The sequence below is a fragment of the Gambusia affinis genome, linkage group LG06, assembly GCF_019740435.1.
Source record: "Gambusia affinis linkage group LG06, SWU_Gaff_1.0, whole genome shotgun sequence".
In the NCBI taxonomy this organism is placed as follows: domain Eukaryota; kingdom Metazoa; phylum Chordata; class Actinopteri; order Cyprinodontiformes; family Poeciliidae; genus Gambusia; species Gambusia affinis.
Window position 1 is genome coordinate 15,221,963 of NC_057873.1, and position 27,491 is coordinate 15,249,453.

Genomic DNA, 27,491 nt, shown 5'->3' on the forward strand with positions numbered 1-27,491 from the left:
TTAGGCAATTTATGAAGTTTATGTGAAGATACTTAACTAAAATAAAACAAAACTTAAACCATGACATTGGCAGTTGGGTTGAAAGCAACTATTTTTCCTTTGTCAGTGTCACTAAAAAGTCTCATAAAAAAACTTCTGAGCCAGTAAATACTAACCACAGATGTCAATGAATTGACCATCACCTTCTTTGTAATGTTTATCTGGTTAGCCAAGATACACTGTGTGCTGAAACTATGTGTCAGTGGTACAGAAAGTACCAGGCTTGATGTGGTAACAAGTGTTCTGAACACTAGGCAGCAATCACAAAGCAACCACCTGATTGACAAATGCTAATAATATCCATGCATGTTGTTCACCTAAGTGACAGCCCAAATCGTGATCTTTACCTGAGCCTTACCAAGCAACTAGTAATGAAAATGAAAACTTTTCACCAGATGCCACATAAACCAGGATCGTTAGAGAAGACTAGGTTGGCAAACCAGCAGATTTTAGGTCGTCCCTCCACAAGAAACTCAACCACAAACTCCCATATTAAACTGGGACTCAGTTTAATATGGGACTCACACTTGGGCCATTTCGAAATGCTGTGAAACAAAACAATAAGCCATGCTGGCAAAGATTAAACTTGTCCTTACATTATTAGTATATTTGAGGGGCTAGTGCATTATTAAGTGGGTCATTGTCATTTAAAACAGGAATCCACAAAGGATGTCACCTGAGTCAAAGTGGCAATGATTATTCATAAAACATTTCCAGAGCCAATTAGATCCATAAAGATGTACATTTATGTGTCCCTGCCCAGGATTGGTTTTGTGAGACAGGTGTGTGAATACTGAAGTCCTGTCATGTGATCACTCTCACATGCCTTCCTGACCTTTCACCTCCTTTAAAAAAAAAAAAAAAAAAAAAAAGGAAGCAAGAGCTTTACCTGCAGAGACCGGTTTTGCCCGAATGTAAGTGCCTGAGCAAGAGAAAGATTGTAAAAGTGTGTGCATAACTAAGCTTTGGCAAATAGATTTTTTCATTATGCTCCCAGATCGCTAAAGCACATTACATTCCTTGTTTCATCTCTAATGATATAATAGTCTTGTAATGTTTCGTTGGCTTACAGCTTTATACCAGCTTTAATTAGGGCACTCCTTCTCACATGGATTAAAGGATCTTCACAGTACTTGTTGTTTCATGTGCTGCCATCCCGTACAGCCTTAGTGAGACAACAAACTAGCTGGATTTGGCAGACCTGTCTCCCTTCTTAAAGGGTGTCCTCTGAAGCTAGTCATGACTTGAACAATAGGACGTCGTTTAGCTTGTCAGGCTGGGAGGAATGCTCACCATTCATCGGTATGCAATCAGGCAATTACTCTCGCATACGTCAGCAGCCAAGTGTTTTCAGCAGCGAATGTGGAAGCTACCAGTAAATGTGCCTCACTGGAACTGCTTTGTTGAGTTCACTGTTTGTCAAAAAGGTGTTGTCATTTTCCTGCAAAATGAGTCATGCAGGGATCCTAAAGGGAACAGATAAAATGTCTTAAATTTCCTGGCATCTAAGGTCAGCAACAAAAGGAAAGTTTAAGACACTGCTAAATCAAGAAACCCATTATTCCTGCAAATGGTGCAACACATCTGATATCTCTTGTTATGCAACATACTGATCATCAATTCCTTGTAACATTTCTTAGACAAGAAAAGTTTTTTTTTTTCGTTTTTTTTGGCAAACATGGTTAGGATTTTGTAATTGCATACCAACCCTGTTTGAAAAGTCCAGTTTCAGAAACTAGAAATTGTTGAGCACGCTCAAAAGATGAAACTGCGGCCGGAAGCCGGTGCAGCACAGCAGGTTCCTAAAAAACTACTTCTGGTAAAACAAGCAGGCGAGAAAGGCTGGCTCACACAGTAAGCAGTTCACTCCCTTATTGAAACTAGGCAGATCAGCTGCACTGAGACAATATTAGGTTTCTGAAACTGTTAATCAATAATATCCAGTTTGCTTAGATTAATAGGTTATATGTTTACTTTCATGCAAAAGGATTCTGAGTAATAATGCTTTCAAAATATTTCTCTGGAGTTTCACCTCCTTTTAAGAAATATTATGAAACCCATTCATTTAACAGTGTTTTTATGTTGTTGTTTTTTTTTAATAGGAGTCCTGGCTGCTGCTACTGTAAGCCCTTTCTAAAGTCTTTCGCAGGAATAGTACCTCATTCATAATAGGGAAACATAATAGTATGTGTTTATGCAGAAGATGAGACTATACTATCAGACATATAGAAATGAAAGAGTTCAGCTGATTAACATTCTTTATTAATTGAAAATAAGATTAAATTCCATTGAAATGTTTCAAAGAAGTTTAATATCTTATTGGCTTGTTTATTTGAAAGAATACATTTTTTCTGCATCATTTAAGGCCACATTTAAGGTGTGGTAATGCACATCTAAAGTTTTGCCAAAAACCTTAAGAGAAAAAAATAAAGAAGGTCTGAGGAGGACTAGTGTTGGGAACCAACATATAGAACAGGGATCCTCAAATTCGGCTGTGTCCTGCAACTTTCAAAGGTGTCCCTGGATTCACACCTTAATCAAAAGACTGAATCGCCTCTTCAGTGTCCAGTCAAGTTCTCCATAGTCCTGCTAACGACCTCATTATCTCATTCATGTGTGTTACAGCAGAGACACATCTGAAAGTTGCAGGATACTGGATTTGACATCCCTATACTACGCTAGTACTGAGCTGCCCTTATATATAGTACATATATTCCCAGATGTATTTTTCGTCAAGAGACGTACAAATGTGCATTTTTAATCGTTTATAATTTGCTGCATTATGACATTTGAATTAAAAGCCCCACACACACAGTGTTTGCAGCTTCTATCTGCGGCCACCAGACGACTCTGTGTACGTGCGTTTGAAGCGAAGCCCCGCCCCTGGCAGGTTCGGGGGGCGGAGCCTAGCGGTGCGGAGCCGGGGCAGCCAGGCAGAGCGTCTTTCGCTGCGGCTGTGCTCTCCTTTTGTCGGTTGGTTTGCTCCTCTGCGCCTTTTCTGTCCTGTCCTGGATACAAAGAGAGGAGATAAAAGACAGAGCATGAGAGCGACGAGGGAAACAGCAGAGGGATACCAGCGACCCAGGTCTGGGCACGGATACTACTTCTGGTACTAGCTTGTTTTATCCGGACTGGATCTGGAGCTTCGCCCGATGTACACACTGGATTTTGACTATGAAAGAGTGCCGCAAACGGGGGGAGAGGGGTGGACTTTGTCGCGCAGGAATCGTATTATTCGTTTTAGCCTCGGAGAATAAGGAAATATTGTCTGTGGGGAAGCTAGTTAATGGGGTATTTAAATAGCAGCAGCAGTGGTTCTCTTATAACTATTTCCCCCTTTTTTTGCTATCCTTGCGCCTGTAAAATCTGATAGTTCTTCACCAGAACGAAAGTTGCTTTTCGGCCTGTGGAATAAAATCTCCTCGGTGTTTTGTGTTGTTCTCTGCGCTGCAGTAGCTGCCTGCCCTGCATATATGTGTGTGTGTGTGTGTGTGGCTGTGTCAGCTGGAGCCTACGTGCGAACTTGCTCGGGCAGTGATGTAAAGCGGCACGTAGTCGGCAGGGCCCGCGTATCGGACTCCCGTGATCAAAATATAGTCCCGGGGGAGAGAGAGTGGGGTTTTGTTACACTCCTGATTTTATCGCTCCTGTGCGGATACGCAGCTGTAATTTGCAGGCATGACGTTAGCCGGAGAGCGAAACGACTTAACGGGAAAAAAGGGGACGTGTTCTCGTTTGACATGATTAATCTGAGGCTCAACTTCCCTGCAGCGGGATTAGGTAATATTTTTCCGCTTCGATTGGCCAACCTTTCCTGCTTCCCCAACGAGAATCGGTGTAACAGGCTGTTTAGAGGGACTGATGTGTTATGCGGCTGCTGCGGTGTTGTTCCTGTTTTTAATGTGCGGGGTCAATCTGGGATCACTTTCTGTATATAGTGGGGGTTTCGATTCAGCATAAAGACGGCGGAGGTTTTCCTTCCCAGGAAAGGAAAGCCAGGGAGTGTTTGGCATAATCGTTCGCCCAAGCAGCATATTAATCTCTGCGATGACTTCACCTTGGAAACTGAGATTATAGGATTACGGCTGTTACCTTTGATGACTACCTCATTCTCTCTTTCTCTTCCAGGACCGTCCGGGTTTAGCAGGAGGACATGGGTAAAACTTTGCACATTCTCCAGAAATCCGCAGAACGTGTGCCGACTGCAATCTCGCTGGATGTGAGTTTAAATATGGACGAAGCGGAAGATTTCACGGAGCAGCCGATCGTCGGGCTTTCGGACAAAATACCTCTAGTGAAACCCTATTTCAGGAAGAAACAGAGGAAATTGGACCACAAATGCCTCCAACGCGCCCTGGATCCGATACTGACTAGTTTATTGAGCACGGATACTCTGGTGTCCGGGGATGGGGTGTTTGTCCCCCGCAGCCAGCCGGGCAGAACTCCGGGCACCCTATGCACGGCGGCCGTGGTGAAGCAGAGCTGCGTGGGGCAGGTGTGTCTCAAAGACCCGGGAGCCGCCGAGAATGCAGCGGCTGCGACCGGAGTCCAGGGGTTGATGAGCCGGGACGTCGACGTGGAGATAACCGATACTACTGCGGAGCTAGAGGAAACGGAGCGACCCCAGCTGAAAGCTGGCATCCGAGCTGCTGAGAGCACAGAGACAATCCCACCCTCAGAGAGGGATATACCTCCCATAGTCACACCCCAGGTACCTCACCAAGAGGGGAGCATCATCAAAAGCAAAGACCTCCTAACCTCTGGCGCTAAAAGTGTTTCAGTGAAAGACTCCTCTGCGATCCAGGAGCCCCACTCCCAGCTCCTGCAGCCAGACAAAGGGGTGCTGTTCCAGAATAAAAGCGAAGAGGCCTCCCTGGACCTAGTGTTTGAGCTACTCACTCAGCTCCAGTATCACACGCACCAGTCGGACTCTGTAGACATTTGTGTGGATTTCCTCCAGGGACGGTGTGTTTTTGGGAACGACTGCGCCCACCACCACACCGTGCTGCCCTACCACTGGCAGATCCGCAGGAGCAGCACTCAGACATGGCAGAGCATAGCAGACGATTCCCAGGAGCAGCTGGAGAGACTGTACTGCAACCCAGACCAGGAACAAGTCCGGCTCAAGTATCAGTAAGTATCGGCACAGGAACATGGACACTGTACTGGCATCTGAAGGTACAACTTTGAGTAAAAAAACAAAACAAAACAGTTTCTGGATATTAACACAAAAAGCAAAAACAAAAATTTATACCTAGATAGGTTTCATTTAAAAAGAAGAAGCAACAAATACTCATATTGGTGCCAGTATTATACAAAAGCTGTAAAGTTGTTCGTAACATGTATTTATTGGTATTTTTTACGTTAATGCATAGACATATGGAAAAAATATACTAAATTAAGGAATAATTTTCAATTACTCTATAGAGTAAAACAAGAACAAAGTTGATATTAGCTTGGTAACTGCATGGCTTTCTGGTGGTGGGATAGCAAATAGATACACCAGCTGGAGTTTGCTAAGTATCATTTTTAAAAGAAATTGATATTGGAAAAAGAGTGCTGTGTGGGCCTCCTTTGTTTTAAACATGACTAACTACTCATTTCCAAACATCTATATTTGTATTTCTTTTAGGGAGGGAACCTTCTTTCAGCCATCTTGAATGACAGTGTGCAGCAACAAAATGGGGTGGGACATCTATCATGTTACAGACAACCAGAGAAATATAGGAGGAGTGTGCAAAACCTTTTTAAAACCTTGCTTTCTGTAGTGTGTGTAAAGTGACACAATATCACATTTTTTGCCCACATTTCAAAGCAGCAAACCAAACTGTTTCCATTTAACCTAGATCATATACAACAGTGTAACATAATACGTCTGAAAGAAACCCAGTTGCTGTTGACATGTGCAGCAATTTATCCCCCGGTGGTCATGATAAATAGGTATTTGTGACATGGCAACAGCGGTGCGGAAAGCTCATAGGCTGCCTGTAAATTGTCCGCCTCTTCAGGCTTGTTGGAAACAGTAAACCTCAGTTCTGTCTTCGGTTTCACCATTGGCCGACAGACCGAAAGCATCAGCTCCCCCAGCTGTTGTGCTAACGGCCAAGTAAACGCTACTTTGAACGTATATGTGTTATAGGTCGCATTTTGTCCCGGCGTGTCCTCTGGTTAGCGCGCACCCTGTTGTTGCTCTTTATTTGAGCAGCTATCGTGGCCTGGCAGCTTGATAATCTGCTATCTGTTTCCTGCACTTCCCTGCTCCCAAACCCCCCAAACGCAGCTCTGTGATTGGCCAGCGCTCCAACCAAAGCAGAATTTACAGCCCTCATGAACTTTCCTGACCCCTCCACCCCCACTCGTCAGATGCACTGTGTGGTCAGTGACACAGTCTCGCTTGGCAGCTTGTCCCCTCGTGCACAATAGGGTGTACATTTGCACTCATACACACACACACACACACACACACACCCACGCACGCATACACAGGCTTTGGCGTGCAGACGCTCTCACGAACTGGCTGCACGGGTAAACCGAGTGGCTTGCACTGCTCACACGCACGCATGCCTTTTAGTAGAGGGAGATAAACCTACCTTTTACTCTCTCGCACTCGGTGGAGAGACACACTTTAATGCAAGCACTTGGCAAACCCCAGCGGGGTGACATAGAGGAGCATGTGCTTCCTGTAAAACTGTGCTGTTCACAAGCAAACAATGGGGCCGCTCAGCAAGACGCTGACCTTATTCTAAACACAAGTTTCTTTATTATCTGCGCGTTCCCATTTACAGTGATGCTTCTCCAAATTGAGCCCATTTTAGTTTTTTTTTTTTTTTTGTTTTGTTTTGTTTTTAAATTTATGTTAATGTTTAATGTTTTGGAGTATTACATTAACATAGTCATTATGTCCCCATTGTCTCCTCAGTCTTTCGGCGTAGCGAATCCATTGAGACAGCTCTCTGTGCTTGTTGTTGTTTTTGGCTTAAAGGTGTTCACTTGTTTGCCGCTTCGTCTATTAGCTTAACTTGTTGGTTCATGTTTCCAGCTGAAGGTGCATTCAAAGCACAGACTGCATCACAGACAGGATATGCACCTGGTGGAGTGAGCCTTGATTTTTTTTTATTTTTTATTTTTTTTGTGTGTGTGTGTGTGACCTTTTTAGTTTGTCAATCTCTCACACAATCACACAGGACCATCTGGCTTGCTCAACAAAAACTCCAGCTGGAAATAAAAAATGTCTGGGTAAAAAGGCCCCCGCATTTGTTGCATGCTTGTTATTATTGCAAACATGGATGAATAATATGGATGTTTGTTGTCACAATATCTTATTTTGGATGTAGTGTCATAAAGCTAAAAATTGTGATTACAAAGTATTTAAAGGTTCAATACATCTGCCTCTGACTAGTTAAAGTCCTGCAAACGTTACTTGAGAAATAAAACGTAGCTAATGTAAAATAGGCTTTTTGATTACAGGAGTTACATTAGGTAGTGCTAAACAGCACACAATGTTTGCATTCAATCATACTTTTCAAACATACTTATTGGCACTTTCAGTGTAAGAAAAAAATAGCTCAAAAAGCAAAATTAGCGACTCAACATTATTTTTTTGGCTTTGCAAAAATTATTAGATTGTCATGATAACAGTAAATTGCTATTTTTTTAAATTACAGTACTTGTTTTCCGTCATAGCAATACTTTATAATAATTGTCACCCCTTAAAGATCCGAGTATTTTGCTGCTCAAAACCACTCACGATTCTTTGTGATTTGCCACAATAGACATGAGACATATTACAAATTTAGATTTTTATTCCTGATTCTTATGAGGTATTTACAGTATCATGGTATTGACCCAAATTATAAACACAAATGCATCTTATCTTATTGCTTTTATTGAAAGCAGAAAACGGTGCACTGCTGACGACCACTGGTAACATTTTTAAAAGGTCAAATTTTTCTTTAATGTAAATTTGTAGCGGCCTTCTTTCAGCCAGCTGACCAACAGGAAGTGTTGAGGTACTCTGATGCTTTCCCTGACTTCTCGTATTGACAATAGAAATGATATAGCTGTAAGTGTTTGTGGTTTTGAAACCATTTATTAAAATCTGGGAATACTTTAATACTGACAACAAGCCAGACTCATAATTAGCTGCAATATTTCAATGTATATTTTTTTCATTCCCGAGTCTGAAACAGGTTGGATTGTTTTACAAAGGTCGAGTGGCCACTTGGAAACATTTATTATCTTGTGAGGCATTTTTATTCCCAGGCGACGCAACATATCTGATAATGATATTCAGAGGGTGTGGGGTTTCACTTGTTCAGCTGTTTCATTCACTAAAAGCAGTTGTTTTTTTAAACTAGCACTTTTGTTGATTTTAATTGTAAAGTGTAGAAAGGTGGTTAGACTCTCTGCTGGATGCCAGTGTTTCCATTCTTTTGAGGAATTTGACAACGGGTTTCTGAATTTACTGTAGATTTTAGGCTGAAACTGGGGAGTGTAGTCATTAAACTTTGGGATGTTAACGCTGATAAAGTTTTGCCTGTTGTTCTGTGTGTGAGTGCGTGTGTGTGTGAGTGAGTGTGTGAACACCCAGGTTACTTTTCTTCAAGCACACAGCCCAGCCTGTCTTTTCATGCACGCAAGACTACAAACGCAGCACGAAAGTATCTCCAAGTGATAACATCATTAGTGATATAAGGGAGAGCAGATGACTCTTGAAGCTTCTCTGTCGGTATGGCAACCAAGGCCTGTTTTTGCCTTCTTATACTGTGCAACCACGCAAGAGGAGTGGGCAGAAAAAAAAAAAAAAAAAGTGGATCTGCATCTGGTTAAGTCCTGCATTGTTGCACGTACACTACAGCATGTGTCCTGCCCTGATCCTTTCCCACATGTGTGTGTGTGTGTGTGTGTGTGTGTGTGTGAGCCATACAACACATAATCCCATCCATAAGATGAGCAGGAGTGGAAGTCTGACTAATCCGTGTTAGGCATGAACTCAGCAGGAAGTAAGAATGTCACAGTCAATCCCGTGTTGTACATTCACTGTATCTCATATTTGCTGATGTAAGTGACTTGTGTCAGTTTTTATTTTCAGCCGTATATAAACCCTCCAGCACATCTCCCGTAACGAGTCGGGGTTTAATTGAAATAGAACCAGGCGGCAGTCAACAGAAGCTGAATGCGTCTGAGTTTTACATAGCCGCATTCATATGGGTGTGTTAGAGCGAGCGTTGGAGACAGATTCTTTTGTCAGCCATGTGATAAAAGCCTTACTTGTCATTAACTGACATAAAGAGTCACTGAGCACCAAGGGCAGAGCGACCTGATACCAAGGTGTGTGTGTCTTTGTGTTTATATTGCTGGGGGTTTCCATGTTTCCTCGTTACCTTTGGTGGGAAAAATAAATTAAAAAAAATCATAAATGGGCATGTCCATACAAGCTGGTTTACGCGAAAAGAAGCGTCGTTGAAAATGATCAGCCCGGGTAAATAGAGTAAATAGAACCTGTGTGTGTGTTTGAGTGGACAATGTGTCACACAGGTCATGGCGTGAATCAGAGAGGCGAGGTCTGGGTCGTCCTGTCTCCTCTTAGTCAGGTTGCCTCAGTCCTGCTATCGTTTCCCTCTATCTGGGTTCACAAATTCAGAAGTTTTAGTCATTGTGGCGTACATCTTTAGCATTTTGCTTCTCTTTTTTGGGGGGTGTTTCTTCACATGTGGCCTTAATGAAATATCAAAATATGCAAAAGCTTTGTCATTAAGCCACTTTGTGTTTCTCCTTTTATCTAATCTTTATTAAACTTAGAAAAACCTGTTCCAGGTAGCTGTGGGATTGTGTAACAACAGCGTCAATGCGTAGGAGAAGGATACCCTGAACTATGATCTCTGTGATGTGACTGCTGACTGAGGCATGCACCTGAACGGGAACAATCCAGGAGACGTCAGACGCCGTCCTTCATGGCGTTTGAATCGCTTGGCATGAAAGTGAATCGGTCCAGCAGGAGGAAATAACATGAGCTTGTGACATCAATGGGGTGGTGTGTGTGTGTGTGTGTTTGAGAAGACTTCGTCAGCAGATTTGGTTGACTGACTGACTTATCTAGGCGTGACTAGACGGAGTTTGCATGTGTGTACTTGAATCTATCTAAAGAATGTGTGTTGTAAAAGAGTGATCTTTTTTTTTTCTTCTTCCAGTTTGTGACAATCACAAGGGCTCAACTAATGGTGGTATGCAGGGACTTGTGTGGGTACCTGTGAGAAAAATACATCTATATCTAAGAGCGTGTGTGTGTGTGTGTGTGTGTGTGTTTTGACATGTAGGATTCAGTTGAACTGTGCTATAAGTTGTAATAATCATTCATCCAAGGAAAGGCGTTGCTTAGCACATTTTTTTCTCTTTCCCATGTCACTATCTTGTCATCCATTAAATCAGAATTAGAATGCTTTGAATTTCAAAGCATTCCCTGTTGACCTACCAAAATGCACGTTTGCATAAACTTAAAGCAGTTTGACATTTTCATCATGTAATTTTTATTTTATTTTTTTTCCTTTTGGGATTGGCCTCAGCATCAAAAGCCTTGGATGTGAGTGCACTTAATTTAACCGGTGGAATTTTATTTTTAGTGTGAACTGGTCTAGCAGCGAGCGAGCGAGGGAGGAAGAGAGGGAGGGAGGGAGCAGGACTCTACAGAAAGCTTTGAAAAAAAAAAAATAAAAAAATCATTGTCTGACCTCTCTGGAGAGCCGTCTTTGTTTGACTGTGTGTCGGTGAAAAGAGGGTTTGTGAGTGTGAGAAACAGAGCTAATCAGTAAGGTGGAGAGTCTGCCTGTAAATGTGAAAAAGTTCCCTTTCTCATAGTGAAACTTGAACCTTTGATTGTTCACACAGGTTTAACCGCCTGTGTGGAAGCTGCATCGATGTGAGTTGGGCATGGTGCTAGCCTGATATTCTTCCAATTATGATAAAAACTTGTGTTACAGAAGAAATTAAGCTTTTAAAAAAATCATTTTATTTAAACAAAACTTGAAAAAGTGAATGAAATGCATATACTTTTAACTACATGTTAATTAACTTAACATGTAGTTAGTTATTTTTTGTTTCTTTGATTTGGATAAGTAAACCAAGTACAGAGTAAGGATAAAAATTTTGTTTGTGTTTTTAAACACTTATTGTTTATATTATACGTTTTCTTCTCCTTACAGATTACCGGTAGTAAGACTATCTGCTACACTCACACCACAGATAACCTACCAACTGCAAATTTAAAACATTGTTTCCTTTATTAATTCAATATTTCTAATTTGCCTAGGATGTTTTTCTTGCAAGCAAAAGGAGCCTAATAGTCTCATTTCAGTCAGCTGACCAGCAGTGCACAGCAAAACACAAACTCTGTGCTCCATACAGTTGGCAGTTCTCCTGTCATTTTTTTTTTGTACTTCATCCTTAAATCAATTTAAACCAGAGATGAGCCAGTTGGGCTCTTCAGGGCCGATACAGATTTCCAGATTTCTGACCCGCTGTTATCAAAAGGCCCAGAACAGAAGAAAACTTCTTTCATTTCCTTTTGTGGATTCAACAGACTTGATAATTTGTCTGCATCAAAGCGTCCCTCTTAAGTTTACCATATTTCAAACAAACATCAAAGATGTACAGGGGAAACTGAGCCATTCGCAGCTCTGGCTGACTGACGTGTGCATCTCCACTGTAAACCAAAGGAACATTGTGAGCCGATTTGAAGCATTATTGGCATACTCTCACTCTTTGCACTTCAGATAGTCAAAGTCTTTCACTGTTCTGTCAAGCTTTGGATCTCGTCGCTGCATAAGAACAAACAAGCTCATGCATCCTGTCATCAGACGCTCTGTTGCTGGTAGAAGCTGTTCTGCACTGAGAGAGAAGTCTGTGCAGGTGCCTGCAAAACCGATTCTCCCTTCCTAAAAAACACAGCAGCGATGGTTTGAAGAGACCAAGAGAAGCAGCTAAACAGGGGAACGTTCCGAGGTGTAGACAGAGCAGAACGAAACGGGAAATAATTAAGAAAACAAAACAAGTGGGAGAGAAGGAGCTGACCCGAGGCGAAGCAGAAGATGTGCTGCCCCCCACCCCACCCTCAACTTGTTAGTGCCACAGTTGCAGCTTCTTGCCCACCTCACTTTTATCTGCCAGTACTTTTCTTGCTACACCAGTTACCATAATGCTGTTCCTTCTGCTTCTCTGTTTTGGTTCTACAAAAAGAGAGAAGCAGAATACATTTCAGTATTCAAATGAACTGCCGTGTTTGTTTTTCCCCATGAAACTGAAACACCCTCCAGCTTGTTGAATGCTGAAAACAGCTTTCATATACAGAACAGAAACTCATTCATCTGCATTATCTCTCTTATTTTCTGGTAGTGCAGATATGATGATAGTCTGTGTCTTGGTTTTCAGTCGCTGTTTTGTTTCTGCACGTGCTCATTAAGCAGCCTGCTATTTCACTTCCTCTCATGGAGACGCAGTCGCCTTATGACTTAGCAGAAATTCAACCCATGATAACAGTGCGTCCAGCTACTATTTATGAACCAGTGTGATTGTAAGGTTTTGGAAAATGATTCAGGCGGTTTTGTTGTGACAGAAAGCATTGTCTGAGTCCCTGTAACCCCAGTGACCAGTAATGACACTTACAGGAAGGAGAACTTAATTTGTGTTTACTGCCTACCTATAATAACCCGAGGTTTCATTGCTGCGGGCGCTGCATTAACAAACAGGTTTGCACGCTCCTCCTCAAGTGATGAACACGGAAAACATCTCAGACTGACTACCGCCTGGCATTCGTTCCACTTCTTGTCTTGCAAAATGTCAACTGAGGGCAGTTGGATTGCTTACTCTCTGTTTGTGACTCTAACGCTGAATATAACAAACATAAAAACATATATATATATATATAACATAATGAACATCAAAAAGTATAAAATCTCTCTGGAGGCTTTTTCCTTTTAGCGCTTTTGTAACAAAAATAAAGATCAGTATAATTTGACATTTCAAAAAATAATTTGAAAAAAAAACAACTTTTTCGAAAAGCATATTTTAACAAACATAATTCAGTTAATTAGAAACTTATTAGGTGAAGTAAATGTCTCCCTAGTTTGTGTCATTGGTGTCCCGGTTAGTGAAACAGAGATTAGTGGAGAGCAGCTGGTTTGTGTTAACTAGGTTAAGTATGGAAACAGTCGAATCATCGCCGGTATTCCTGCTACAACATAAAGAAAAGAGAAAAAATACGTTTGGCTATTTAAAGAAAAGGTGATTAAAAAGTAGACGTCTGGAGGGAGGTAAAAGAAGAGACACGTCATCAAACTACATAATATGTTTGCTGAATACCAAACTCAGGAGCACATCATCTCCATCACAAATTATGGTGGTGGCAGCATCATGCTCTCAGGGTGCTCCTCAACAACAACCAGAAAAAAAAAATAAAAATGTTCCAAGACAACAAGTTGAATGTTCTGGATTCGCCAAATGAAAGCTCAGATGTCAGTCTTGGTGAGAATTAGTGGTTGGGCATGAAATGAGCTGTTCACACCTGATTCATCAGCAACCTGACCGAGAAACTGAGAAAACAGCTTCCTTCACCCAGCGCATGCACTAAATACTGATATGAGTGGGTTGCATGCTAATGAGGTTATTAACTTACTGTGAATACAATTATTGTGACATTATGTTTTTACATTTTTTTTTTTTTTTTTTTTAGAGGGATTTCTGACCCTCACATGTTGCGGCAGGGACGGGGTCAAAGGAGTCCAAACTCATTTAATAAATTAGAATATTACTGAAAAGACCATTCATTTCAGGAACTTCATCACTAAGTGAAACATGCATAAGGCTGCTTAAAAACATGTATTTCTGTTAATTATAATTTCCCACTTACAGGTATTGAAAACGGGACATTTAGAATTACATCTGATCAATAAAAAAATATTTAAAAAAACCCCCCCAGAAATGTGGGTTTTAAGGGAAAGTATGTTTAATACTCGCTTAAAGGTTACTTTCAAAAGGTCACTGAGTTCAGTGGTTAATACTTAATTTTTGGTTGCTATGTCAAAACCACAAACGTCAGTGCATTTTATTGGGATTGCATGTGACAGAGACGCACAAAGTGATGCCTAATGGGGAAGTTGGGAAGTTGAAGTAAAATTATGTGAGTGAAAAGCTGAAAACTGTGTCGTGCAAGTGGGTTGTCCCTCCTTTAATTGGATACCTCTAAATAAAATGATGTGCCTGTTGCTTAGAGAAGGCTCATAATTAATAAATGCTGTGCGTAACTTGATCTCAGTGTGATCACAGCTGCTCTGTGAAGGTCCGGTCCATTAGTGAACATCATTAACATCAAGGAACACAACAGGGCTCTTGGTCAAATTACAGAAAAATGAAACTTTTTTGGCACGTTGGTGTTTAGTGACAAAATTTTAAATTTAGAGATATAAACATAAATATCACAGTGGATCTCCTAGCCGTCATTAACATTTTATTTCACTCATCATGGAGTCATTAGTGTGTGTTTTCATGACAATGTTTCAGCTGTCTTCCTCTCACGTTGTCCTGTTCCCGTCTCACACGCTGCTGTCACCCTGTGTGACTCACTCTGTTTGAGCAACCAAAGGTTTGGTCGCCTCGCTCCGGGGCACATGGCTTGCATTAACAGCCACATGTTTGGTCACATGGCAGCTGATAGAAATACAAATCAGGACCATTTAACGGCAAGGTCACCGAGCCGCAGCTTTGAGGATGACTGGCTGTTTTATTTTTTGGGTTGTTGTTGTTTTTCTTTCCTACACTGACTTCTGAACCCCTGGTGGTTGGTTCATTTCTAACTGGAACATTTGCTTTTTTTCAGGGGCCGGGTGTTTCTGCTGGAGTTTGCGACGATGCGAGTGTGTGACCTGGAGTTCGACTGCCTCCGACGGCTGGCCACTCCCCCCTGCCCTCTTCCCGTTCCTGCAGCGAACCCTAACTCCACCCCGAGCTGCCACACAGTGTGGAAGTACTACTGCAGAGACAACATTGGTTGGAGGGAATACTCTGAGGTGAGCCGCTCTCTGGCTTTTTCGGCGTTTGTGTTTGCTTTATTTCACGCTCTGTGAACACGAGGCCAGACACATTTACTTTGCTCGCACTAATCAATCGTCTAGCTGCTGTGATTTGATCAAGTTAGAAATACTCAATCACTCCTGAAGGCTGGGTATGAGAAACAGTAGCACTTTGCTTCGTACAGAGGATTTGGACCCTGACATATTGAAAAAAGATTGCTTGTTATAATTTTAAATGATTATACCCAATCGCTAATGTTTGGCTGTGACGTATTTAATGCACCAGCTCAGTGATGCTTACAGTAAATTGTGTAGAACCACAGCATCTTTGCCAGCAGTAAAATGTCTTAAATATGCTGTATTATGTTTTCCATGCACATATTGGCATTTTGTAGTGCAAATATCTGTTACCTTCAGTTGTTGTAAAAGTGCTTTATATATCAAACATAAATTATAGAAATTTGATGTTGGAATTTGACGCCTTGAATTTAGCCTCTGTCTCTTTAAGGCACTACAATGATCCTCATTATGGCGTTTACAAACACTCTCAGAGAAGAAGTAGTAGTTTATATGATAAACTCAGCAGACACACAGTTCAACCAAAATTTTTGCTAATTGCTGCTGCTGCTAGTCTGAAGGAGCTGAGGAGGGGAGAGGTGCTCTGTGAGACCGCAGCTCCACGGAGGAGCTGCGAGGAAAAGGCGCTGCTTTGTGAGAGCAGGTGTTAAGGCACCTCCAAACGGTTGCCATGGGAGATCCAGGGATTCCTGAAACATGCATGAAAAAATTAAGGCAACACTTAAGGGAATAACATTATGTCATGTCATGTAAAAGCTCAAACAAGTCTATTTTACATAACACTGCCCATTTAAGACATTTCTCTTGCTTAAACTGTAATTTCTCAATATTTCGAAATGTGGCCAACCTGAACTGAACGGCTTCGGTCACTTGTCCCGCTGCCACAGTTGAACTACAAGCATTCTGTTCACTGATTGTCCCGGTTGAAATACTACTGGAGAAATTGAGTTCAGTGGGAGAAATCCCAGACGAAGCAGGGAAAGGAGATGAGAATTCCTCCTTATCCACGTTTGAGTTTGGCTTTAGTTATAAGTGATCCACCTTAACCTCTGCTGGCTTTGCTTGACTAGCTGGACAGTGAAACAGATCAGTCTCACTTCTTCATGTCCTCTTTCTGGTTTTCTCCTCTCCTGCAGCCGGTGGTGAAGCTCATCGAAGAGGCAAGTTCGAGGGGCCTTAAGGAGGTCCGATTCATCACGCTACAGAACCAGTATATCCTCAACATCAAGGAGGGCTTCCAGCAGAATGCTGTCTTCGGCTTCAGACGGCAGATCAAGAAGCGACCCATGTTCATGTCGTCTGTGATCCTCACGCCGCACCTCCAGTAAATATCACTATTCTCTCCTGATCCAGCTAGTCCTGTTTAGGTTTGGTAGTCGAGATCAGCCTAAATCAGAAATGTCGCAGTCCATCTGGCAGCGTTCACATTTCCCTGCTTCCACCAAACTGGTGTTGACACATCAAATATGCATCATTTTTAATAAATGTCAAAATACATTCATATTGCATGTTTGAGTCTCAGTAAATGTAGAAATTTAGCTTTTTTTTTTTAATTTGAGGTGGGAACAGTGATGCTGTGATTTTGAAGCTGATCTGTAACATTGTTGATAGCTTTGATGAATATGATATTTGTGCTACAAGCCTTGGTTTCATACAAGATCAATACAGGATGCTTTATTGATCTCAGCCTCACATCTCTCATGTTCGTCTGTTGCATGACACAGAAAAGAGCAGAAAAAAAGCAGCTTTTACACAGATTCGAAGTTCTGAAACCTCATAAATAATAAGGAAACGTGGTCAGTCCTCAGCAGAGAGGTGAAGCTTAATGACTTTATTGATGGTTTCCTGCCTGCTGTTTTGTTCTCACTTCTGCTTTCCATTGTACTCTCTGGCACATCAGCATAATAATAATAATTTCTCTCTTACTACTCAGTGTTGTCACAGAGCATCGAACTCTTGAGGTTTCAGAAAGGGGAGAAAAAAATGCGGTACCTTGCAGTACTGCTGTGTAATTCTCACTGTTGGCTTTCTACCGTGTAACAATCTGTCTCCTCGTGGCTCTCTGTGTTCCCCGGGCGTCCCAGGGAACGTGTTTAGGTACGTGCAGGCACACACAGGCCGGCACACGATGCCAATGTCACAGTCAGGGGTGAATGCTCAAAAGGCTCCGAACGCCACGTCCAGGTTTGATCCGTTTCAGGACGCATCGACAGCCGGAGCTGAACCAACACTTACCCCCGGCTCAGATTTTTGGCAAGTCAGACGTGGTCACCAGGACACAGGAGCTGTCCTTTGCAGGGGAAAGCACGCCTGGAGCAGACAAGATGTGAAATGAGATAATGAAGCAAATGAAAACAGATGAGAAGAAGGGGGAGGATCGTGGAAACAAAGAAATTAATGCTCCCAGTGTTGTGAACTCCCCCCCCTCTTGACGGGATTAAATTTGTTCTCACACTCATTTTCTCAAGCTCCACTTCCCGTCTTTATAGCGATGAAGAGATGTGCCTGCAGCATTCTCCTCCGTCTTACTTTTTATACAAGTGATACCTGATTAGAAACAAGTGGAGCCATTTCAGCCCATTTGCAGATTCTTCTGGTGCGGAGCAGGTTTCCTAGAACGAGCTGTGCCCACCGGGCCACAACAGTCAGGAGAGAGCAGGAAAAAAAAAATAGATTATGAAGGCAAGAGCCAGACAGAGAGAAAAAGAAAAGAGACACGCAGGCAGCGAGGGTGAAGGGGAGTGCAGCCGGATAGGACCTAGACGGGTTCCAGACCTGGAGCTTCAGAGAGTCGCGGTGATGAGGGGGAGAAACGTCACTGCAGGGAGCTGCAACCCAGATCCATGGCTCAACTGTTGGTTGCATTTGTCCATCCATAAATTGCCGTGGCTGCACTCAGTCACATGCATCTCAGTTAATTTATATTTATTATTTTACTTAACCTTAATTTGTACATGTTATCTTGCTGAGATCCAAGGTGACATTTACAACAGAGATCTGTTTTTTGATAAAACAAACAAAAAAAGATTTACAAACACACACCAATACAAATCATTAAGAAATTTGACTGTTAAATAAGCTAGTAAAATAAAAACACGAGTTAAAAACAAGAGAAACTTTCATTAGAAGACTTCTGTTCATGTGGATGATTATGAAAACCTAAAGTTCAGTTTTGTCAGATTATTAGAATATATCTCATTAGAAGAAACCTGAATTTACGACACAGAGATGTTCAGTAGAGGTCTACTGATCAAAATATGTCAAAGTAAAAATTTATTTTGCAATAAAGTGACGTAAGCCAATCAATGGAGGGTGAAGCCTTATCATCTGCCGGCTTTGATTTGTTGTGTTCTGACGAGGCTAAAGTCAATGCAGCTGTCCACAAGAAAACGTTAGAGCGTTTCCTTCAGCATACCTATCCTATACCACAATGGAAATTCATATAGTGACGTGAAAGAAGAAAATAGAGACACTACGAGATTACTAAGGGCTGCTCTTAAAGTTTTAATGGTGAAAGAAATCCCCTAAAATTCCCAGCAAGGGAATTGTCACTTATCAAGTTGGATAAATCTTAGCCAGTTAATCATCCTTTTAAGTGACCTAAGTGCCCTAAGCCTAGAAAGCTCTTTTTTTCTTCCTGTCCTGTTCCTTCCTAATCACGCCTCCTCCTCCTTCCTATCTCTCATTCTTGCCTGCCTCCATCATTCTTTCGGCATCTGTCCCTTTTCATTTCACACTTGTTTTCTGCAGCAGCCTGTCTGTGATCTCCTCAAAGCGCCGAGGGAATAGAGACTTCGATTGCAGCGCAGGGAATGAGGGAGGTGGTGGGTGTTTCTTAGACCAGACCGACAAGATAAGAGAGAGTGGAAGAAAAGAGACGAGAATAACTGTCACGCTCCCTCAGAGTCTCTTCATAACACACACACACACACACACACACACTTTCGCATGGATGATAGAGCTAACAGCATTTACACTTAGAGGGTGATAACTTGACAGGAAAACTACTGTTACTGACTCAAATGCCAGACGTGGTGGAGGACTTTTACTTTTTCTGTCACTGCGATGACAGCTCCACAATTGGCATTTTCTTTCTTTTTTTTTTTTTCAGCCCCCTCCACCCCACCCAGTTCTCCTTGTTCTCATCTTCTCTTGTTTGGTTTCTGGGTTTCATTTTCGCACCATCCTGTTGTGTCGTTTGACGGTTGACGTGCAGCGGCGCCGCCCTGCAGTTTGGATCTGTCACGGCTGGCAGTCGCAGGGAAGTGATTTCGAACGTGCAGCAGATGGAGGGTTTTGGAAACGCTTCTGATTGGAAACAAATGGGAGCGTCGCTGTGGAAAAGTGTAGGCATAAAGTTGCAGATGGACGTTTGCGTGCAGACGTAGCAGTGAGCGTCACCTTGGCTTTGGGCTTCTCCTAATGACTACAAACTGCTTCTTCTTCTGGTGCAGACAGTCTGGAGCAGTTCCTCCTGTAGGGCTAAAATGTGAGCGCTGATCGGTGAAAGACCCAGTTCTGCTTTGACTTTCATCTTAGCTCAGACTGGGAGCTGTGGCCGCCGGATTATATATCAGGCACCTAATTCTGCGTTTAATGAAGCGGCCCCAGAATGGAGCAGAAGGGCTTTTAATAAGGTGCAGCAAAACGGAGCAGAGTAATCATTCCTGATCCAGCCTCTGTTGGCTTGCGTGTTAATTCTCTGCTGGCAAATTTACAGAGATTTACGAGCGATGTTCACGAATAACCGAGAAAAACCCCCCAACTTTAATACGTTTTAAAAAGCGGTTTTGTCTATTCACAGACTCATTTCTCTGTAATAAGAACTGGGTTACATACAGTTCTAGGTAACTAGGTTACAGTAAAATGCTGCTGCATATTACAACCACAAACTATATTACCTCTGACTTTACTTTGTTGGGATTTTATGTGATGGATCACATAAGGTTCGTCACATGAAAACTGTTATTTTATTTTTTTTACTTGTTGCCGTCTTGTTTACACAAAATAATTCAGTGATTTAGAAATGTTCCGTTATGTTGCTGAAAGCAGCAACAAGATGTTTGCAATAAACATAAAAGATATGATGGAGACCCGAGTGCCATGTGCAGGAAATTTCTATTTTCTTACTGTATTTTGGGTTGAAGGTGAAAACAAAAAAGGTATTTAGAAAAGAAACCCACAGCCTCTGGGTTGTGCTGGAGGAAGTGCAAGGTGGGGATTAGAATGGTCTAATTCAGTGGAGGTACACTTGGTATTGCTTGGTTGGTACATTCAGTTTCAGTGGTTTTTCCTTATGTCCTCTTCTTCATTTTTAATAAACAACAAACTCATTTCTCAGTTATTTATTCTGCATTATATATTGCAGTTCATGGCCTACTCTACAACCATCAGGGCTAACAGAGACACTTTGTGGTTTGTAAATAAAGTTTATTTCCTCTAAAAGACCTGATGTTCTTTTTCCTCTTCAGGACTTTGGGTGGTCTCTCTTTGCCCGCTCTCCCCTCCACGTCCGCGCCTGCACCGACCCCGATGGACGTCTCCTCCCCACATCCCCTCTCGCCGACATCAACCAACCCTCCGAGCCTTTTTCCAGAGACATGGCTGCCCATGCCCATGAGTCAGGACTTCTTGCGGGTGCCCGTGTCGCGCGAAGACCGCAGCTACAGGACGGTGTACAGCCTGTTTCACAAGACGGTATCAGAAACCAAGTTCAGGATCATCAAGATCCAGCGCGTCCAGAACCCCTTCCTCTGGGAGAAGTACAAGAGGTGAGGAGCTGTTGAATTAAACAGAAGATCATTTTGTGTGTTGAGGTGAGAAGGTTGGCTGCTGGCATGCATGACATGCAAATATCGTGCATGTCATGCATGCGTGACATCTCTTAAAGTTGTGGCGAAAGGTTTTGACACGCAACTGGGTTTTCTGTTGTTTACCTGAACTCATCATCAGTTCCTGTGTGAAACTAAGAGGTATAAAACTTAAAAAAAACCTGTCACAGTTGAGAAATTTGACCACATTTAAAAATGTAGCCTGTGTTCTCTCACAAACCCCTTCACAGTTACATCTCAGATTATACTGCTATTAAGTTACACAGGTGAATTTATTTTTGGTGTCGGGTGGAAGAGGGTTTAGAGCTAGAAACAGATCTGCCACAGAGGTGAAATGCTGCAAACCTTTTCCACTTTTTGAACATTTTCTGTAGAACCTGCAGCTAAAAACCTAAACACTAAACATTCTCAAAATGTGCCTCTGGAAGCTCACTCTTTGTCTTTTGGAAATCACAAATGGTAGCTTCACTTGTTCCAAACCTTCCATGCACATTTAAAATCAGGTCATAATCAGATCTAAAGCCAAATGAGAAGAAGAATCAAGACGAAATAGGGCAAAGGATGCCAGCTGTGTGGGACTTCGTGAGAAAGCATCGACAGTGGTGTGTGAACACAGCAGATGGGGAGATGTTTGGTGATGATGATGTTCCTGTTGTGAAGGCAGCGGGCTAACCGCTGTGGTCGAAGCAGGCCTTCTCCTATCAGCTGCGACAGTTGAACCCTCCCACACCGACCAGTACCGCACGGTTTCACAATGACTGCCGGTGTGTGTTTGTGTGTGCGTCTGCCTCGCCACCTCTGAAAGTGATGCCCCCTCACTGGTTCTCTCTCGATTTCCTTTTCCCACAGTCTGCCTGCTGCAGCGAAACCATAACTTCTTGTTTGCGCGAGTTCATCTGCATGCGACAGCGGAGCGCTGCAAACTAAATTGGGGTAGTAGGAAATCGGGAGCGTGCGAGCGAGCAGCGCGCTGCGTGCAGTGTCATGTCGCAAGCTGTGGCATTGTATGAGTTCACGTGTGGGTCACAGCCTCAGTGACTCACCTCGCTTTCTCCTCTGCGTTCCTTCTTCATCTGCTTACATTAAAGAGGTGACGTGTTCACGCAGTTCTGAAAGATGAGCTCTAAAGTTTTATTTTTTGCAGATTCAGGGTCGGGATCAATAAAAGTAAAATGACTAGACCATGCTGCATATGAGCGCTTCAGCCAAACTTGTTATTTTAATCAACTATATTCATCCCATTAAGAGTGATAAACTATTTGTTCATTTTTTATGATGACTTTCAACTAATGAAAACACAAAATTCAGTTTCTCTCAAAATCATACAAGCACAAGAGAGAGCATTTTTATATCTATTAATGTTTCGTCTTGGTCAGGGTTCCTTTTAGAAATATTAAGACATGGTGTTAAGTCCAGGTTGCTTTATTAGTGGACATCAACTGACCTGACTTGTTCCACTTTTTCCCCACAGATTCTCTGTGGGGTTTAGGACATCTTAGTTTGCTCTCCTATAAAGTGATTTAAGCATCGGTATCTACTCGTACTTTAGGCAGCGTGTTCCCGCTGGAAAATGGAATCAACATTTCCATAAAGCTCATCAGTAGAAGGAAGCATTAAGTGCTCTAAAGTTTCCTGGTAACCGCTGCGCTGATTTGGACTTGATAAAACACAGAGCACCGGCAGACGACATCGCTCCCTAAATTCTTGCTGATTGTTAAAGCAAATTGGATTCTGTGCCTCTTCACCTCCTTCTGACTCTGGGACTTTGATTTCTGAATGACATGCAACATTTTCTTTTATTTCACGAGAGGACTTTGGACATTAAGCTAAGATGCTTTTGTTGTCTCGGGTTCAAGAAGCGTTTTCAGCTGATAACTCATCAGACTCTGGATGGCTCTGCGCCTCCAGCTGCTTTTAATTTGATGGAAATCTACCATAAACATCTGAATGGGCCTATGTTCACTCTCCTCTCAATGCTGCTGTGAGCTCTGTTATGCTGATTAAATTTTTTTTTAAACAAAGTTTCCTTCCACTCAACTTTCCATTACTATGATTTGATACATTTTGTGACTTATCCTCATTATTGAGGCTACCAATGATTGCTAGACATCTGACAAGCAAGCATAAATGAGTAGATCATAACTTTTTTTTTAATTTAAAGTATATTCTTTATTGATCTTAAAATAATAAAAAAAAGTTAATAAACGTAATCAAAAGCAAAAAAAAATTATAAAATGTGACGTGTGTGTGTGTAATAATTTCACATGAAAAATTGTCACTTTTTAAATTAATGATTAAAATAAACTCTGACAGCATTTTCACGTGAGATGCACTCACGTCGTATTTGTGCAAGTGGTTTGTTTCATTCACGTTGGAAACAAATAAACCGTTTTCAATTACATTTAGTGATCAAGCCCCATCTTAAGTGTCCGCCTCTGTGTGCTCTGACAGGAAGAAGGAGTACATGTCACGCCGCATGTCTGAGATGGACCGGCTGCTGAGCGAGCGCCACCTCTTCCACGGCACCTCGGCCGACGTCGTGGACGGCATCTGCAAGCACAACTTTGACCCGCGCGTCTGCGGCAAGCACGCCACCATGTTCGGCCAGGGCTCCTACTTCGCTCGCAGGGCCTTCTACTCCCACAACTTCTCCAAGCGCTCGCCCAAGGGAGTCCACTGCATGTTCTTGGCCAAGGTCCTCACTGGCAGGTGTGTGTGTGTGGGCGCGTCTGTTCCACCGAACGAGATGGCTTCTGTTTTCAAAAGGCGTCTCTTTATTCCACTGGCGGCATTTCACTGTTTATACCTTTCTACCAGACTTTGCTTTGAAGGGAACTGGACACGTCATAGTTTATTAAATGCTAAATCAGAACCATGGCTTTTGCTTGGTTTTAGTGTCCTCAGTGAACATTTTGGTTTGACAAGTTAGTTCCCCTTCAGGACGTACCTCTTTCCAAACAGATTTTCTTTTCTTTTTTATTTTGATCCTGCCTCTCCCCTCTCCACTTACCTCCTGCCGATAAAATTTACAGAACGCATCAACATTAATTTGGATCAGGAAAATCTTGAGGTTCTTTTCCATAAACCATCTTTCAGCCGAGCCGTGCTACTCCCATTCCTTCAAACAAAAGTCAAATCCGCAGGCGCACATGTAAAACAGCTGATTTGGCTGGGCCCATCATACATCACCACCTTTGTTGTGCCGAGGCAGACAGTCCGTGGCGCGTCCAGGGAATTGTGCAGCGGTTTGGAAACCACCCCCTCCCTTCCTTCAATCAAGCACACACAGGAAAACGCGCTCTTTCTCCAAGTCTGGGTTCAATCTGTTCCACATAACAGACGGAGGTTTTGCTTTCATACATCTACCCTCAGCCTTTGTCTGTAACTAAGAGTCTTTTTACTTTAATTGGCTTTTTTAAATTTTTTTATGAGAACTGAAGTTACGATGCAGCGCTTCATTTCATTCATTTACTTGCATCAAAATTTTTACAACTTTTGCTTTTCAGTCATGTTTGAGCTTGAAGCTCATCTTCATTCATTTCCCTGTGCAAAGTCAAGAAATGAGGGGCGGGGGGGGGAGGGAAGCATGAAAGAAGTGGGAACAAGACAGATGGAAAGCAGTGAATGTACATATGGAAATTTGAACTCTGGATATGATGCATGGTTAAATGGCTGCTGAAAAAGAGTCTAGTGATGGCAAACTCTGTAACTGAAATATGAGCTCATAAGATGTACTCATTTCACAATTTGTCCAGAGAGGAGGACGGAGTCAGGATAGACGATGACAGGTGTTAGCTTGCAAGAGATGTAATTTATTATGACTGACAAAGATTTGTTAGTCAAAGAGCTGAAACTCTGCAGCATTCAGACTGAAGATACGATCTCTCTAGGAGAGAGAAAACAAAGTAGAAGTGAATGGAAGCAGCTGAAAAACTCACTTATCTAGATGCAATCTCCCTTTGTTGACTTTCTCAGGGATAACCTCAAGTACAGTTATGTGGCTGTAAAATGTGACTCCGAAAAATATCCACTCAACCACTGAAAATCAAATGTACAGTTCTACAAAATCAATTTTCCTGAGACTTAGAACAACACCCATGATTGGCTCAATGGACTGACTGCTGACTCTGTGAAAACTTGCTCTTAGATTTGAGTCGTTCCCTTCTTTGAAGCCAAGTTTCTAATTTCATAATCATCCAGCAAAGAAAAAAAACTTCTTATAAGAAGTCCTTCCTCTGGGCTATTTGCTTTTGTGAACCTCACCCCGTTTCCTGGGCAAATGATCTTTGGGTGAAAGAAAAAACAAAAACAAACGACTCGCCATGTAGACACAGATCCATTCAACACGGTTTTCTTTAAAAGGTCTTTTGTCAAGAAACTAATCCGTGTTTTTGTTTACCGTAAAGCCCAGGTGTTGCATTTGCTTTTAAGCCGCCAGTGGAGCCATGTTTATGTCTGGTTTCAAGAATCTGAGGTTTCCTGGCTTTAGAATATATTTTTGCTTTAAAAAGCAAACGGTGTACATTTAGATTTTAAACAGTCTTAATATTTAAAAGTTTATACTTCCTTGCCTTCAGTGGCACCTATTTCTTCCTTTTATTCCTGCAGGGTTCTTGTAGCACTACTCATATTTATTTTTTTCCGTCTTCTTTGTGTTTTTGCTTCTTCAGGTTCACCGTGGGAAACTCCTCCATGCGCAGACCTCCACCCATCAACCCTCGGGACGCCTCCAGTGACCTTTATGACTCCTGTGTGGACAACTGGGTGGACCCCCAGATTTATGTCATCTTTAACGACGACCAGAGCTACCCTTACTTTATTATTCACTACGAGGAGGTACCCAATACAGTCGCCATATAAGTCCTGCATCAGAGCTTTTGGCATCTGTGCTTGCAAATGCTTGTGAGTCGCGGTCTGCACGCGCCCCATTAAGATAACAGATGGACTGGGGTTTTTATGAAGTTTTAATAAGGACCAACTAAAACCAAATGATCCAACCAACTCTTTTGGAGTATTGCGATCCAGCGCTGCCCATCTGGTACTTTAAACAGGTGAAAGCAGATGAGGAGATGCTTGCAGATTTTCAGCGATTCACAACGTCTGTCAACTGGACTGCAGTAGACCAGATTAAACTGGACTAAACTGGATACGCAAAGGACAGCTTCTCTTGGTGTTGAGACTTGAGTGGACTTACCTAAGCACCTAATGAATCAGGATCCCATGGATGTTCATCACTGAGCCAAAGCAGATTTGATTTGTTTTCTTGCTTTGGATCAAACGCAGAAAAAAAAACAAACAAACCCTAAACTCTGTTCCTTTTATTATTTAGGATTAATGTGTACATGAATATGTTTAGAAGACGAACACTGTCGGAGACGGTTAATATCCTGCCTGTACTGTGAATGACCAGCGAGTGAAATTGCAACGTTAAGGAATCAGAACTCAGCCAATCAGATTCCTCAGCAGAGGAATCATAGTTCCTTTCACCCAGCCTCCTGCCCATACATGTTTTATTTAAACTCTGTGCTGCGCGTTTGAACCTCTTGATCTAGTGGACGTTGATCTCGTGGCCTATTCATCCAGACAATGGAGACGAGTCTCACTGTAAACCTCCTGGAAGAGGATTCCCATGAAGCTGCTCCCAGTCGCTCGTCTTTTCTTCACTCCCGGCTACGTTCTGGTTCCTGTCTGCAGGGTGACTGAAGAGTGTACGGTTTGACGCCTGCACAACGTGCTGCTGCAGTTGGGCTGCGCTGTAGCTTATTTTTTTGTCAACAAATCAGCTGAAGCTCATCTCTCTTAGACCGCTCTCTCGCTCAGAGGCAGTAGACCATTTTGTTTGTTGTCTTTTTTTTTCTTTTTCTTTTCTTATTTTTAAGACAAACTGTACAGGTGTTCCTTTTTGTTTATATTTGAACTGTGTGCCTTTTGTTCATAAAAAATGTTTATTTATGTTAGTTTTAATGTACCATTGATTAAATAAAGAAATTAAAACAGCAAATGACCAAACTACTGCTTTGTGCTTTGTTCAGCTCATGCCGATTGAGAAAATTTGTGTTTATTTAAAATGAATAGGGTTTTCCTAAACCGTTTTGATAGGTACTTTTTTTTTTTTAACCAATAGGTCATTTAGTTTTCACTGAAACCTGAAAATGTTTGAGCTGTGAATAAATTTGCCATAGAATTCATTTTATGATAAAATGCAACTCATTACTACTCTTTGTGTTTAGATGAGCTTAAAATTCTTGTCTTCCAAATGTCTTTTTTTATAGATTATTAGTAATATATTGAAAAATATGATACAATGTGTAGCAATAGTTTTAGATGAAAATAAAAAAAAATCTTAAAATTTCTTGTAACCTTTATACAATATAGTTTTTATACAAAAGTTTTTTAAAAAATTATTTCTATCTCTGCAACGAGTGAGGAAAATAAATTGTAAAAATAAGTTAAAACTGTTTTTTTTTTTTTTTTTTTTTTTTTT

At 41.9% G+C, this 27,491-nt stretch overlaps 1 protein-coding gene across 4 annotated transcripts; it reads left to right on the forward strand.

Annotated features, from left to right (window-relative positions):
• The first annotated feature begins 805 nt into the window (after positions 1-805).
• LOC122833283 (TCDD-inducible poly(ADP-ribose) polymerase) lies at positions 806-27,018 on the forward strand. 4 transcript variants are annotated; one of them, XM_044120748.1, is made up of 7 exons: positions 806-953; positions 4,168-5,172; positions 14,906-15,095; positions 16,313-16,500; positions 20,648-20,947; positions 23,459-23,716; positions 25,678-27,016. In XM_044120748.1, exons 2-7 carry the CDS (start codon positions 4,193-4,195, stop codon positions 25,865-25,867), a joined length of 2,106 nt encoding a protein of 701 aa, XP_043976683.1. In that variant the 5' UTR covers positions 806-953; positions 4,168-4,192; the 3' UTR covers positions 25,868-27,016. The 4 variants fall into 4 exon arrangements, with proteins under 4 accessions (XP_043976683.1, XP_043976681.1, XP_043976682.1 ...); XM_044120746.1 differs by lacking the exon at positions 806-953 and adding an exon at positions 2,870-3,124; XM_044120747.1 differs by lacking the exon at positions 806-953 and adding an exon at positions 2,900-3,148 and having other exon boundaries at positions 25,678-27,018.
• Positions 27,019-27,491: the final 473 nt, after the last annotated feature.